The 16754-nt window shown below is 45.7% G+C and overlaps 1 protein-coding gene across 3 annotated transcripts in view; it reads right to left on the bottom strand.

The window, feature by feature from the left end:
* Positions 1-16513, bottom strand: part of LOC140391915 (protocadherin Fat 4-like) — a 264299-nt gene extending 247786 nt beyond the window's left edge. For all 3 annotated transcript variants that reach the window (XM_072476961.1, XM_072476960.1, XM_072476962.1), the window contains exon 1: positions 16049-16513. In XM_072476961.1, coding sequence (XP_072333062.1) covers positions 16049-16108 — 60 coding nt within the window. In that variant the 5' untranslated portion in view covers positions 16109-16513. The remainder of the gene's footprint in view (positions 1-16048) is intronic.
* Positions 16514-16754: the final 241 nt, after the last annotated feature.

Raw genomic sequence — 16754 nt, forward strand, 5'->3', positions numbered from 1 at the left:
TAGCATGAGGTGATGGTTGTTAGGATGAGGTGATGGTTGTTAGGATGAGGTGATGGTTGTGAGGGATGAGGTGATGGTTGTTAGGATGAGGTGATGGTTGTGAGGATGAGGTGATGGTTGTGAGGATGAGGTGATGGTTGTGAGGATGAGGTGATGGTTGTGAGGGATGAGGTGATGATTGTGAGGGATTAGGTGATGGTTGTGAGGGATGAGGTAATTGATTTTGAAGGATGAGGTGATGGTTGTGAGGGATGAGGTGATGGTTGTTATGATGAGGTGATGGTTGTGAGGGATGAGGTGATGATTCGGAGGGATGAGGTGATGGTTGTGAGGGATAAGGTTATGATTGTGAGGGATGAGGTGATGATTGTGAGGGATGAGGTGATGGTTGTGAGGGATGAGGTGATGATTGTGAGGGATGAGGTGATGATTGTGAGGGATGAGGTGATGGTTGTGAGGGATGAGGTGATGATTGTGCGGGATGAGGTGATGATTGTGATGGATGAGGTGGTGTTTGGGAGGAATGAGCTGATGGTTGTTAGAATGAAGTGATGGTTGTGAGGATGAGGTGATGGTTGTGAGGGATGAGGTGATGATTGGGAGGGATCAGGTGGTGATTGTGAGGATGAGGTAATGGTTGTGAAGATGAGGTAATGGTTGTGAAGGATGAGGTAATGGTTGTTAGGATGAGGTGATGGTTGTGAGGATGACGTGATGGTTGTGAGGGATGAGGTGATGATTGGGAGGGATGAGGTGATGTTTGGGAGGGATGAGGTGATGGTTGTGAGGATGAGGTAATGGTTGTGAGGATGAGGTAATGGTTGTTAGGATGAGGTAATGGTTGTGAGGATGAGGTAATGATTGTTAGGATGAGGTGATGGTTGTGAGGGATGAGGTAATGGTTGTTAGGATGAGGTGATGGTTGTGAGGGATGAGGTAATGTTTGTTAGGATGAGGTGATGGCTGTGAGGGATGAGGTAATGGTTGTTAGGATGAGGTGATGATTGTGAGGGATGAGGTGATGGTTGTTAGGATGAGGTAATGGTTGTGAGGGATGAGGTAATGGTTGTTAGGATGAGGTCATGGTTGTTAGGATGAGGTGATGGTTGTGAGGGATGAGGTAATGTTTGTTAGGAAGAGGTGATGGCTGTGAGGGATTAGGTAATGGTTGTTAGGATGAGGTGAAGGTTGTGAGGGGTGAGCTGATGCTTGTTAGGATGAAGTGATGGTTGTGAGGATGATGTGATGGTTGTGAGGGATGAGGTGATGATTGGGAGGGATCAGGTGATGATTGGGAGGGATGAGGTGATGGTTGTGAGGATGAGGTAATGGTTGTGAGGATGAGGTCATGGTTGTGAGGGATGAGGTGATGGTTGTTAGGATGAGGTGATGGTTGTTAGGATGAGGTGATGGCTGTGAGGGATGAGGTAATGGTTGTTAGGATGAGGTGATGGTTGTGAGGGATGAGGTGATGGATGTTAGGATGAGGTGATGGTTGTTAGGATGAGGTGATGGTTGTGAGGATGAGGTGATGGTTGTGAGGATGAGGTGATGGTTGTGAGGATGAGGTGATGGTTGTGAGGGATGAGGTGATGATTGTGATGGATGAGGTGGTGTTTGGGAGGAATGAGCTGATGGTTGTTAGAATGAAGTGATGGTTGTGAGGATGAGGTGATGGTTGTGAGGGATGAGGTGATGATTGGGAGGATGAGGTAATGGTTGTTAGGATGAGGTGATGGTTGTTAGGATGAGGTGATGGTTGTGAGGGATGAGGTCATGGTTGTTAGGATGAGGTGATGGTTGTGAGGGATGAGGTAATGGTTGTTAGGATGAGGTGATGGTTGTGACGGGTGAGCTGATGGTTGTTAGGATGAAGTGATGGTTGTGAGGATGACGTGATGGTTGTGAGGGATGAGGTGATGATTGGGAGGGCTGAGGTGATGTTTGGGAGGGATGAGGTGATGGATGTGAGGATGAGGTAATGGTTGTGAGGATGAGGTAATGGTTGTTAAGATGAGGTAATGGTTGTGAGGATGAGGTAATGATTGTTAGGATGAGGTGATGGTTGTGAGGGATGAGGTAATGGTTGTTAGGATGAGGTGATGTTTGTTAGGATGAGGTGATGGTTGTGAGGAATGAGGTAATGGTTGTTAGGATGAGGTGATGGCTGTGAGGGATGAGGTAATGGTTGTTAGGATGAGGTGATGGTTGTGAGGGATGAGGTAATGGTTGTTAGGATGAGGTGATGTTTGTTAGGATGAGGTGATGGCTGCGAGGGATGAGGTAATGGTTGTTAGGATGAGGTGATGGTTGTGAGGGATGAGGTAATGGTTGTTAGGATGAGGTGATGGTTGTGAGGGATGAGGTGATGGTTGTTAGGATGAGGTGATGATTGGGAGGGATCAGCTGATGGTTGGGAGGGGTGAGGTGATGGTTGTGAGGATGAGGTAATGGTTGTGAGGATGAGGTAATGGTTGTGAGGATGAGGTGATGGTTGTTAGGATGAGGTGATGGTTGTGAGGGATGAGGTGATGGTTGTTAGGATGAGGTAATGGTTGTGAGGGATGAGGTAATGGTTGTTAGGATGAGGTGATGGTTGTTAGGATGAGGTGATGGTTGTGAGGGATGAGGTAATGGTTGTTAGGATGAGGTGATGGTTGTTAGGATGAGGTGATGGTTGTGAGGGATGAGGTAATGGTTGTTCGGATGAGGTGATGGTTGTGAGGATGAGGTGATGGTTGTGAGGATGAGGTGATGGTTGTGAGGGATGAGGTGATGATTGTGAGGGATGAGGTGATGATTGTGATGGATGAGGTGGTGCTTGGGAGGAATGAGCTGATGGTTGTTAGAATGAAGTGATGGTTGTGAGGATGAGGTGATGGTTGTGAGGGATGAGGTGATGATTGGGAGGGATCAGGTGGTGATTGTGAGGATGAGGTAATGGTTGTGAGGATGAGGTGATGGTTGTTAGGATGAGGTGATGGTTGTGAGGGATGAGGTCATGGTTGTTAGGATGAGGTGATGGTTGTGAGGGATGAGGTAATGGTTGTTAGGATGAGGTGATGGTTGTGACGGGTGAGCTGATGGTTGTTAGAATGAAGTGATGGTTGTGAGGATGACGTGATGGTTGTGAGGGATGAGGTGATGATTGGGAGGGATGAGGTGATGGTTGTGATGATGAGGTAATGGTTGTGAGGATGAGGTAATGGTTGTTAAGATGAGGTAATGGTTGTGAGGATGAGGTAATGATTGTTAGGATGAGGTGATGGTTGTGAGGGATGAGGTAATGGTTGTTAGGATGAGGTGATGTTTGTTAGGATGTGGTGATGGTTGTGAGGAATGAGGTAATGGTTGTTAGGATGAGGTGATGGCTGTGAGGGATGAGGTAATGGTTGTTAGGATGAGGTGATGTTTGTTAGGATGAGGTGATGGCTGTGAGGGATGAGGTAATGGTTGTTAGGATGAGGTGATGTTTGTGAGGGATGAGGTAATGGTTGTTAGGATGAGGTGATGGTTGTGAGGGGTGAGCTGATGGTTGTTAGGATGAAGTGATGGTTGTGAGGATGAGGTGATGGTTGTGAGGGATGAGGTGATGATTGGAGGGATCAGCTGATGATTGGGAGGGGTGAGGCGATGGTTGTGAGGATGAGGTAATGGTTGTGAGGATAAGGTAATGGTTGTTAGGATGAGGTGATGGTTGTTAGGATGAGGTGATGGTTGTTAGGATGAGGTGATGGTTGTGAGGGATGAGGTGATGGTTGTTAGGATGAGGTGATGGTTGTTAGGATGAGGTGTTGGTTGTGAGGGATAAGGTAATGGTTGTTAGGATGAGGTAATGGTTGTTAGGATGAGGTGATGGTTGTGAGGGATGAGGTGATGGTTGTTAGGATGAGGTGATGGTTGTGAGGATGAGGTGATGGTTGTGAGGATGAGGTGATGGTTGTGAGGATGAGGCGATGATTGTGAGGATGAGGCGATGATTGTGATGGCACAATGTGGTGGTAATCATTTTATTGCAAACTTTGTGTTGGTGAGCTGCATTTGTTTCTATGTCTATGGCAATTCCTCTTCAGGAATGAGTTATTTCATCGTAATTAATTAATGTTGCAAAAATGATGACCGAGGCGGAAAGGGCCTAATATTGTTATGTATTTCATAAATCATTGGTGGACTAATTGACTAATTGAAAGTTTTTTATTTCTATTTGTGCACTTGGAATGCCAGATGAGAACTGTCTTTTTGTTATTTGTTACCATCATATCCTTAATTTTGCTCATTGTCTTATCATCGTCAATTGTCTGTAATCAAGAATCAGGAACACAGAATTAGGTTCTGACAAAGTCTGATTATATTTTATTTCTCCAGAGAGCTTCATCTTCAGTAACTCATCATTACTCGTTCAACCATAAAAATACACAATTACTGTTCTGATAATCCTGCTTTAACTGTGCTGGTCAGCAGACTTTTTCGGAGAAACACAAAATATCTACCTTTCTGTGAGGCTGTGAAATTCCATTATATTTTTTCTGACCTAAATCCACTCGCCAAAGAAGAAAAGCTAATGAGATGATGGCCATTCTGAATTAATCCTATCGGGGTTGATTCTCCCAAGAAATGACTAAGGAGCAGATTGTCCATTGCCCAATGCAGATATTGGGTTTCACGATTGGGCAGAGAATGGAGCGTCGGCCGAAAGACAGGATCGGTGCTGGATGCCAATCCCGTTCCGAAGCTCCAGTGCCCCCCAGGCAAAGGTGACTGATTGGGGGTCTCTGATATGGGGACATCTGTTGGGGGAGCCCCCACCCCCTTTCAGGCCCTTCCCTTCATGTCCCCCACCCCCATGTGCGCCCCTCAATTCAGGCCCTGCTGTTTGGGAGTGCCCTTGGTACCCTGGCAATTCCAGCCTAGCACCCTGGCAGTGCCAACCTGGTAGTGCCAACCTGGCACCCTGACTGTGCTAACCTGGCACCACGCTGCGCTGGCGGGGCAGCGAATCCCGGAAGCTGGGAGACTCTGGATTCCATTGGGCTGAGCATATCTAAATGAGTTTAAAGAGCATCCCATTTTGTATGGCGCCCGGCACGAATCCCATTTAGGGCTCTCCCGCTATTCTCTAATAAACTACTCAAATCTAACATTCACTCTTTGCAGTTGAAAGAGGAAAACAAAAGTCACGAATCAACTGCTCAGTGCTCAATTTTGGCTGATAAAGGCATTTAGCATAAGGGTTGGTGACCACTGGTCTCAAGTCTAAATCTCAATGATCGGATTAATGCAATGATTTTGCCCAAAAGAATCCATATAATGTGATTTTAACTCTCGCAGTTGCCAGTTAAAATGGAGGGACTATGTTCTGTGCTTTCTTTTCACCAATCTCCGATTTCAAAGCTGTCGCTTTCGCCTGCGGCTGAGGTGACTGCTGCACTCTTGTCTAGAAGCTGATCAGAGTCCAAAGGTCATTTGGGGTTCATTCATGGGTTGGTCTACATTCAGTGACCATCTCTCATTACTTTTGAGAAGATGGTGGAGAGCTACGTTCTTGAATATAACTTGCTGAGCCAGTAAAGAGGGTATTTAAGAGTCAGCCCCATTGCTGTGAATCTCGAGTCACAGCAGACCAAGCAAGGACGGCTTTCTTTCCCTCGCAGACATGACTGACAGGTTTGTTTCAAATCACGACCTTTCGGAGCACAGCTCCTTCATCAGGTGAGTAAAGATTCATCAGAGGAAGGAGCTGAGCTCCGAAAGCTGGTGATTAGAAACAAACCTGTTGGACTTTAACCTGGTGTTGTAAGACTTCTTACTGTGCTCACCCCAGTCCAACGCCGGTATCTCCACATCATGACATGACTGAACTAGATGAGTTTTATGACAATGCAAAAGTTTCTTTATTACTGATATGAGCGTTTTATTCAGATAGATTTATTTACACATTGAGCTAAATTTGTAGCTGTTTCCAAGCTGAGTAAGAGAGTGTGGAACAACAGCAGCCTGACTGAGAACTCCAAATTGCCTACCAAACCTACCCCCTCAGTGTATTCCTCTACAGTGGTGAGACCTGGACAACATATGGTAGGCAGGAAAGAAGGCTGAGCGGCTATCACCTTAGACATATCCTGGGCATCTCTTGGCAGGACACAGTCACCAACTCAGAGGCCCTGGACTATGTTAATTCCATCAGCATACACTTATTACTAAGACCATAAGACATAGGAGCAGAATTAGGCCATTCGGCCCGTCGAATCTGCTCCACCATTCAATCATGGCTGATATGTTTCTCATTCTCATTCTCCTGCCGTCTCTCTATAACCCCTCGTCCCCTTATTAATCAAGAACCTATCTATCTCGGACTTTCGCTGGAGGCCATGGAGTAGGAGGTCGCACATTTGGTAGCTCCCGCTTGTGACAAAAACTTTTGGACTTTTACTCCCGTTTCTTTCGGAATTGTCCTGGATAAATTGGCGGAGAGTGAGACAGTGAGGAGAAATCCCCCACCAGTGTATGGAGCAGTGGACTAGAAGTGGCTGTGTAAGGAGACATAGTCAAGCAAGGAAGACGCGTGCAGAGCCGGCAGCGCAGGAAAACATGGCGGAGGTGCAGGATCCTGGTGCGGTGGCACAGTGGTCAATGGTACAGCCGGTGAAGCTCTTTGAGGAGAGCTTCGCCAAGCTAAAGAAAGATATGCTGGACCCGATGAAGGCAATGATTGATCGGGTGGAACCGGGTCTAGAAACCCACGGACGGGCGATTCAGAAGACGGAGGAAAAGGTGTCCGAGCAAGAGGACCATTTAACTGCTCTGGAGGTCGAGGTGGGGCTGATGGAGGACCACCAGAAAAGATTGCAGGATAAGTTGGAGGACTTGGAGAACAGGTCCAGGAGACAGAACCTGAGGATCGTCGGCCTCTCTGAGGGCAGTGAGGGTTTGGACCCGAGGGCATAAGTGGCAAGTATGCTGGAAAAGTTGTTCGGAGATGGGACGTTTCCGCTGCCCTTGGAAGTGGATAGGGCGCATAGAGCTCTTGCAAGGAAGACGCGAGCGAATGAACCGCCGAGAGCGATGGTGGTGCAAATGCGCCGGTTCCTGGACAAGGAACAGATTTTACGGTGAGCCAAGCAACATAGAACATAGAACATAGAAAAATACAGCACAGAACAGGCCCTTTGGCCCACGATGTTGTGCCGAACCTTTGTCCTAGATTAATCATAGAATTTACAGTGCAGAAGGAGGCCATTCGGCCCACTGAGTCTGCACCAGCTCTTGGAAAGAGCACCCTACCCAAGGTCAACACCTCCACCCAACTCTAAGGGCAATTTTGGACACGAAGGGCAATTTATCAGGGCCAATCCACCTAAGCTGCACATCTTTGGACTGTGGGAGGAAACCGGAGCACCCGGAGGAAACCCACGCACACACGGGGAGGATGTGCAGACTCCGCACAGACAGTGACCCAAGCCGGAATCGAACCTGGGACCCTGGAGCTGTGAAGCAATTGTGCTAGCCACAATGCTACCGTGCTGCCCTTAAGAACAAATAAATCTACACTATATCATTTTACCGTAATCCATGTACCTATCCAATAGCTGCTTGAAGGTCCCTAATGTTTCCGACTCAACTACTTCCACAGGCAGTGCATTCCATGCCCCCACTACTCTCTGGGTAAAGAACCTACCTCTGACATCCCCCTTATATCTTCCACCATTCACCTTAAATTTATGTCCCCTTGTAATGGTTTGTTCCACCCAGGGAAAAAGTCTCTGACTGTCTACTCTATCTATTCCCCTGATCATCTTATAAACCTCTATCAAGTCACCCCTCATCCTTCTCCGTTCTAATGAGAAAAGGCCTAGCACCCTCAACCTTTCCTCGTAAGACCTACTCTCCATTCCAGGCAACATCCTGGTAAATCTCCTTTGCACCTTTTCCAAAGCTTCCACATCCTTCCTAAAATGAGGCGACCAGAACTGTACACAGTACTCCAAATGTGGCCTTACCAAAGTTTTGTACAGCTGCATCATCACCTCACGGCTCTTAAATTCAATCCCTCTGTTAATGAACGCTAGCACACAATCGGCCTTCTTCACAGCTCTATCCACTTGAGTGGCAACTTTCAAAGATGTATGAACATAGACCCCAAGATCTCTCTGCTCCTCCACATTGACAAGAACTCTACCGTTAACCCTGTATTCCGCATTCATATTTGTCCTTCCAAAATGGATAACCTCACATTTTTCAGGGTTAAACTCCATCTGCCACTTCTCAGCCCAGCTCTGCATCCTATCTATGTCTCTTTGCAGCCGACAACAGCCCTCCTCACTATCCACAACTCCACCAATCTTCGTATCGTCTGCAAATTTACTGACCCACCCTTCAACTCCCTCATCCAAGTCATTAATGAAAATCACAAACAGCAGAGGACCCAGAACTGATCCCTGCAGTACGCCACTGGTAACTGGGATCCAGGCTGAATACTTGCCATCCACCACCACTCTCTGACTTCGGTTAGCCAGTTCGTTATCCAACTGGCCAAATTTCCCACTATCCCATGCCTCCTTACTTTCTGCAGAAGCCTACCATGGGGAACCTTATCAAATGCGTTACTAAAATCCATGTACACTACATCCACTGCTTTACCTTCATCCACATGCTTGGTCACCAAGCAAGTACGGAGTGCGTTTGGGAGAATGGTGGTAGTGGCGGCTCTGAGAATCTGGGGGCAGTGGAGGAAATATAGGAGAGCGGAGGGAGCATCGGTCTGGGCCCCGATTTACAACAACCACCGGTTTGTGCCTGGAAGTCTGGCTGGAGGGTTTCGGAGATGGAAGAGAGCAGGAATTGAGAGGTTGGGAGATCTTTTATAGACAGGAGCTTCCCTAGCTTGAAGGATTTGGAGGAGAAATTTGAACTGCCGGCAGGGAATGGGTTTAGATATCTGCAGGTACGGGATTTTCTGGGAAGGCAGGTTCCGACCTTCACGCTCCTGCCACCACAAGGGATACAGGACAGGGTAGTTTCCAGAACATGGATGGGAGAGGGGGAGGTATCAGATATCTACAAAGAACTTATAGAATCAGAGGAAACTCAGATAGAGGAACGGGTAAGTGAGAAGATGAGCTAGGAGGAGAGATCAAGGCAGGTCTGTGGGCGGATGCCTTAAGCAGGGTTAACACATCCTCATCATGTCCTAGGCTTAGCCTGATACAATTCAAGGTAGTCCACCGGGCACACATGATGGGGGCCCGGATGAGCAAGTTCTTTGGGGTAGAGGACAGGTGTGCGAGGTGCACGGGAGGTCCAGCAAACCATGTCCACATGTTTTGGGCATGCCGAAGCTTAGAGGGTTGTAGCAGGTTTTGCTAAGGCAATGTCCATGGTACTCAAAACATGGTTCGTGCTGAGTCCAGAGGTGGCGATCTTTGGAGTGTCGGAAGAGCTGGGAGTCCAGGGGGTGAGAGAGGCTGACGTCTTGGCCTTTGCCTCCTTGGTAGCCCGGAGACGGATACTGTTAGCGTGGAGGGACTCGAAGCCCCCCAAAATTAGAGACCTGGGTTAGTGACATGGCTGGGTTTCTCAGTCTCGAGAAAATAAAGTTCGCCCTAAGAGGGTTAATGTTAGGGTTCGTCCGAAGGTGGCATCCGTTCATCGACTTTCTCGGAGAAAATTAAAATGACAGCAAAGGCAGAAATCTAGGGGGGGGTTAGGCTAGTGTTTCATTGATTGGGGGTGCGAAGAACGTGATAAGGATGGAAATATTTTATGTACCATGTGTATGTGTGATGAACGGTTACTGCCTTATCATCATGTAAGGTGATGGCCCCTTTAAGACCGGGCTTGGAACCCTGGGGACTCCGCCTCTGGCTCCGCCCATCTGGGAGCCATCCATAAAGGGCTGCTTCATGGTCTGTGTAACAGTCAGCTCTCGTCTCTAGCTCTAGCATAGTTATTAGTCTAATAAAGCCTTCTTTACAGTTTAATCTCTAAGCGTCATTATTGAGTGTACCTCAATTTATTAGACTAAACTAGATTCAGGATGGACGCAGGCCTAAAACCAGAGAAGCTCAATCTGGAAGCACGAATGCTGGAGGCGAAGGAAATTTTTAAATGCTGGCTGCGGTGCTTCGAGGCCTACCTGGACTCCGCAGAGACTCCCATCCTGGGGCCACGCAAGCTGCGTCAACTCCACGCCCGTTAAAGGGCTGCCTCATGGTCTGTGTAACAGTCAGCTCTCGTCTCTAGCTCTAGCATAGTTATTAGTCTAATAAAGCCTTCTTTACAGTTTAATCTCCAAGCGTCATTATTGAGGGTACCTCAGTATGTTGCTGTTATCATCATTATTATTATAAAAACTACAAATACCCTAATAAATTGTTCTTTTTAAAAAAACATATCTATCTCTGTCATAAAGACAGAGCCAATGATATCAGCACTGGCTAATCACATTCATCAGAGGGTGATAGCTGTATACCTAAACGCCTTCTGTATGGTGAACTGGCCACTTCATCACGATCTGCTGGGTGTCCAGATCTCCATTATAAGGATGACTACAAGTGAGATATTAAGCTGACGGATATTGACATTGATAACTGGGAGACAGTCGCTGATGGCCGTGACTTCTGGAGGCTGACTGTTTGGTGAGACATTGGAAGAGGCAAGCAGGAACGGAAAGGTTAGCTGGACCAGAAGCGAGGGCCCAGAGAAAACAAGAGGCCAGCGAATCCTGCACCTTCTCAGCTCACTGCCTTCATCTGCAGCAATCATAACAGAGATTGCCATGCCAAAGTGAGGCTCTTGAGGTACACCAGGCAATATTTAATACAGAGCTGACCAGCACTGCACAAACCATCATTAAGACAGAAGGCTGCCAGTTAATGATATCTTTGCCCAGCTGCCATAATAGAATTAGAATTCATATCTCTCGGCAATTCTTCCAGTTCACTGGATTTCCAGTTCAGTAACATATTCTACCTTAACTCTGACCGCCGAGCATTTTAACTGGAGGCTGAGGGAAAATGTAGTAGAGAAGAAATTGGTAGATGTTGAGTCTGGAGAAGGGTGTGTAGATAGCCTGGGTCACATTGAGATCCAAAAAGACGAGGTGTTGGGTGTCTTAAAAAATATTAAGGTAGATAAGTCCCCAGGGCCTGATGGGATCTACCCCAGAATACTGAAGGAGGCTGGAGAGGAAATTGCTGAGGCCTTGACAGAAATCTTTGGATCCTCACTGTCTTCAGGGGATGTCCTGGAGGACTGGAGAATAACCAATGTTGTTCCTCTGTTTAAGAAGGGTAGCAAGGATAATCCAGGGAACTACAGGCCGGTGAGCCTTACTTCAGTGGTAGGGAAATTACTGGAGAGAATTCGTCGAGACAGGATCTACTCCCATTTTGGAAGCAAATGGACGTATTAGTGAGAGGCAGCATGGTTTTGTGAAGGGGAGGTCGTGTCTCACTAACTTGATAGAGTTTTTCGAGGAGGTCACTAAGATGATGGATGCAGGTAGGGCAGTGGATGTTGTCTATATGGACTTCAGTAAGGCCTTTGACAAGGTCCCTCATGGTAGACTAGTACAAAAGGTGAAGTCACATGGGATCAGGGGGGAGCTGGCAAGGTGGATACAGAACTGGCTAGGTCATAGAAGGCAGAGAGTAGCAATGGAAGGATGCTTTTCTAATTGGAGGGCTGTGACCAGTGGTGTTCCACAGGGATCAGTGCTGGGACCTTTGCTCTTTGTAGTATATATAAATGATTTGGAGGAAAATGTAACTGGTCTGATTAGTAAGTTTGCAGACGACACAAAGGTTGGTGGAATTGCGGATAGCGATGAGGACTGTCAGAGGATACAGCAGGATTTAGATTGTTTGGAGACTTGGGCGGAGAGATGGCAGATGGAGTTTAATCCGGACAAATGTGAGGTAATGCATTTTGGAAGGTCTAATGCAGGTAGGGAATATACAGTGAATGGTAGAACCCTCAAGAGTATTGAAAGTCAAAGAGATCTAGGAGTACAGGTCCACAGGTCATTGAAAGGGGCAACACAGTCAAGAAGGCATACAGCATGCTTGCCTTCATTGGCCTGGGGCATTGAGTATAAGAATTGGCAAGTCATGTTGCAGCTGTATAGAACCTTAGTTAGGCCACACTTGGAGTATAGTGTTCAATTCTGGTCACCACACTACCAGAAGGATGTGGAGGCTTTAGAGAGGGTGCAGAAGAGATTTACCAGAATGTTGCCTGGTATGGAGGGCATTAGCTATGAGGAGCGGTTGAATAAACTCGGTTTGTTCTCACTGGAACGAAGGAGGTTGAGGGGAGACCTGATAGAGGTCTACAAAATTATGAGGGGCATAGACAGAGTGGATAGTCAGAGGCTTTTCCCCAGGGTAGAGGGGTCAATTACTAGGGGGCATAGGTTTAAGGTGAGAGGGGCAAGGTTTAGAGTAGATGTATGAGGCAAGTTTTTTACGCAGAGGGTAGTGGGTGCCTGGAACTCGCTACCGGAGGAGGTGGTGGAAGCAGGGACGATAGTGACATTTAAGGGGCACCTTGACAAATACATGAGTAGGATGGGAATAGAGGGATACGGACCCAGGAAGTGTAGAAGATTGTAGTTTAGTCGGGCAGCATGGTCAGCACGGGCTTGGAGGGCCGAAGGGCCTGTTCCTGTGCATTTCTTTGTTCTTTGTTCTTTGTTCTTTCCATCAGGCTGAAGCAGAATGGCAATTGGTGAGAAGGATGAAGCAGATCACCAGGGATGGTGTAAAAGTTTCCTTTGAGCCTCAGGAGGAACTTCCTCCCAATAAAAGTCGGCACTATGCACGGTAGCATAGTGGTTAACACTGTGGCTTCACAGCACCAGGGTCCCAGGTTCGAATCCAGGCTTGGGTCACTGCCTGTGCTGAGTCTGCACGTTCTCCCTGTGTCTGCGTGGGTTTCCTCCGGGTGCTCCGGTTTCCTCCCACAGTCCAAAGACGTGCAGGTTAGGTGGATTGGCCATGATAAATTGCCCTTAGTGACCAAAAAAGTTGTATGGGGTTATTGGGTTCGGGGGTTAGGGTGGAAGTGAGGGCTTAAGTGGGTTGGTGCAGACTCAATGGGCCAAATGGCTTCCTTCTGCACTGTATGTTCTGTGTTCCTCTTCTCTCCCACAGTATCACAGAATTACACAGTGCAGAAGAGGCCCTTTGGCCCATTGAGTCTGCACTGGGACCTGAAAAGCACCTGACCTACTTACCTAATCCCATTTTCCAGCTCTTGGTCCATAGCCTTGTTGAATGTAATGACATGCCAAGTGCTCAACCAGGTACTTTTTGAAGGATGTGAGGTAACCCGCCTCTACCACCCTCTCAGGCAGTGCATTCCAGACCGTCACCACCCTCACATCCCCTTCCGCTCATCTTGAACTTGTGTCCTCGCGTAACTGACCCTTCAACTAAGGGGAACAGCTGCTACTTATCCACACTGTTCATGCCCCTCATAATCTTGTACACCTGGATCAGGTCACCCCATAGTCTTCTCTTCTCCAACAAAAACAACCCAAGCTTATCCAACCTCTCTTCATAAGTTAAATGTTCCATCCCAGGCAACATGCTGGTGAATCTCCTCTGCACCCCCTCCAGTGAAATCCTTCCTGTAATGTGATGACCAGAGACCAGAACTGAACCAGTACACCAGCTGTGGCCTCACCAAAGTTCTCTAAAACTCCATCATGACCTCCCTGCTTTTGTAATATCCTGCTCAAGGCTGCCCTCACCACCTTTCTGCAAGTCAGGGCAAGGACAGCCTGATATTTCCTGACTGGCAGCTGTTCTTCCTACACACTCATTCCTGCCCAGAACACTTAAGTGAGGATCGTGACTTAACATATCTCAGGCCTTAAACTTAGGCCAGCGATCACATTTGATACCTGCACCCAGCTACCCTAAAACCACTCAGGGTTCAAATCAACTTCACTGCTTCAATTTCAGACAGCTTCCTAGTTGGCCTCTTAATGAAGTCTCCCATTCAGTAAACAATATTTTCCTTCTTCCAATTTTAGTCTTTCTCTCCTGATGATACAGATTCTTATGAAGTTTGCTTCCTTGGGTCCCTCATTGTTAAATGCCTGAAAGCTGTTCAGCAATAGAAGGCATCACAGCCAAATGCATTATCTTCGCTTCTCAGTGTCTGCACTTTCCAGCAGTCACTCCTTGTACACTAAAAATGGTATCAAACCTGGAACCTTTCACATCTGCACAGTTCTGTTCCACACTGGGCACTGCATTTAATATTAATTCCTTGTGGGAAGCAAACACAACATTATTATTACTGGGATCTTTTCAAGCAGCTCAACAGAACAATTTGGAATTGGAAACCCTGCTGAATTAAATGCAGGGTCATTTGAATTTAATTAGAAAGGTTATTCCAACAGTGAAAGTAGATTGTAATCCTGAAATTGGCTCATTTTGCCCACATCAGCATCCCCATGATGGGATTGACCTTTCTCTGCTATGATTTGAAAGCACAGAGCAGAGCAGCCTTAGACCAACTGCAAATAGCCACCTTTAATTAAGCAGCTGAGTAATGTTGTTTTCCTTATAATAAGAAAGAGGGCGATTTACTGAATCAATCTAAAAGAAAGGTTATTGTATCCAAGGTTATAAACGCTAGAATATTTTAAAAGACAGCTTTTTTTCCCCTAATCTTCTTAATCCGAGCTTCCAATAAACATGGATTGGGACAAACATAAAAAGTTATGCGACTTATTGAGTTATGTGTTTAATCAGTGGGCCAGATTCGGAGTTTTACTATCGGAAACAACATCTGAGCCATTCTGGAGCTATCGATCAAGCTTACAGTCAACTAACCGTATGGCATGTGAGACATTTGTTGATGTTTACAAGCAGAAAATCATAGTGGAAGAGATAAGCAGAAGTTACTGCTTTTGTGCAACTACTAGTCAACATCATTGGAATTTCTTTCAGAGCACAACATTGTTCTGAAAATTCTCAATAATGTTTGTATGGAGTGAAGCATCAAATTATTGTTTCCATATTTGTATCAAGACGAGGTAGTGATTTTATATAATACGTATATATTTTGAGATACTACTGTTTAGGACATTGTGGGAATAGTTGTCCTTAAACATATGTACACACTCTTCACCACCCACCCAACACCGCAGACACACACACATTCAAAGAAAATGTTTTAAGAACCTGAATTATTATTATGTCAGTCAACAAATTTGAATTAGTTTTAATAAAAGTTTTGTTTAACTTTTATAGCTTTTTCAAAATATATAAAACATATGGTATTACTAAAATAGTTACATAAATTCTATTCACTTCGAACTATCCTCATTCTTTTCTCAAGGTTTGTTATCTTCAATATTTTAAACAAAATATTTTAACTTAGAGTTGCTCTGCTGTAAGTCATGAAAGACTAACAGCTTTCAAAGTGGTAAGGCTAGATCAAATAATTTTATTAGTTCAAGCAGGTCAGGGTTTGTTGAGCATTATATAACAGCAGCTAATTTTACTCTGCTTGATAGCCATGGCAACCATCAACAAATTGAATTTCTACAAAAGGCAGCAATGAGACAAAGAGAATCAACAAGAATGAAACTACAGCAAAACTACTCTTATCCAAAGTTATCAGAACACTATATATCTGAAATACTCATACATCCAAAACATCAAAAATCCTAAGGACATTGCATGAACAAGACACCACTTCACTCTGAAAATAAAGCCTCCAGTGTAGTTTAATAAGTTAATCACTTCAAAAATGTTTGGCCTTCATTAACTGCTTCTTGCAACTAACAAGAAGATTGTGCCAGACCTGATGAACAGCTTATTAATGTACGTAGGTAAATAATTATAATTAAACGGACATAGCACAAAACTGCCAAAGAAACAAAAGAGCTGAGGCAAAGATATTGTCAACTGGGTTTGCGTGCAGAGGTACCAGCGGAACTTGGTGGAGGACTGTTACAGTTAAGAATTTAGTTCTGCCAATGTTTCTTAATGAGCAAGCTGCTGGTTCAATGTATAAAGAGGGTACCCACCTTACAAAGCAGTAGAATGAGAATGAACAGACTAATGCTACAGCATCTCCAGCTATCCATTAGTTCTGTTGAGCGAACGTAGGGTTGTAATCAAAGTTCCCAGCTACCCGTTCATCTCTACTGTGCTTTCCAATGCATTTGAAAATTTCTGTCATTACTCAGAAGTATTAGAAAGACTGCCATTTACTTCTGCACTGGATCTAATCTTGCCAAGTAACGTGGTTCTGAATAAGCCTGTGTAATAGCTGACGGAGTAAGACAGAAGGCATTGCAAATCCCAACTAAATAAACGGTTTGCTCTGGCTATACAATCCTGCGGCAGTAATAGCGAGCAGTACCAGGAATTCAGCATCCTTGGGTTCAGTTACAGTTCTTTTAGTGAATGACATACCTCCCACGAATGCAGACAGTTTATTTACATATTCGAGTATTCACTACTGAATAGATGCATGATCAGGATGCAGCTTTTAATGCTATTCAGAGCACAGACGTCTCCAGGTTCGAAATAAATAATCACCAAACGGTCTTGAGTGCTGCACACATTTGGGTAGACTGGGGGAGGTTACTGTTCCACACTAAACAGGCAGAACTTCTACTCACTGGTTTCTGGGAAAAAAAGCTCATCTGTTTTGCTATCTGTGGTCCATTGAACATTTTTTCCCCCATTCATTCGCTTGATCTGCACTTATAATTACAAGATCAGTCT

The sequence above is a fragment of the Scyliorhinus torazame genome, chromosome 15 (genome assembly GCF_047496885.1).
Source record: "Scyliorhinus torazame isolate Kashiwa2021f chromosome 15, sScyTor2.1, whole genome shotgun sequence".
Lineage (NCBI taxonomy): Eukaryota > Metazoa > Chordata > Chondrichthyes > Carcharhiniformes > Scyliorhinidae > Scyliorhinus > Scyliorhinus torazame.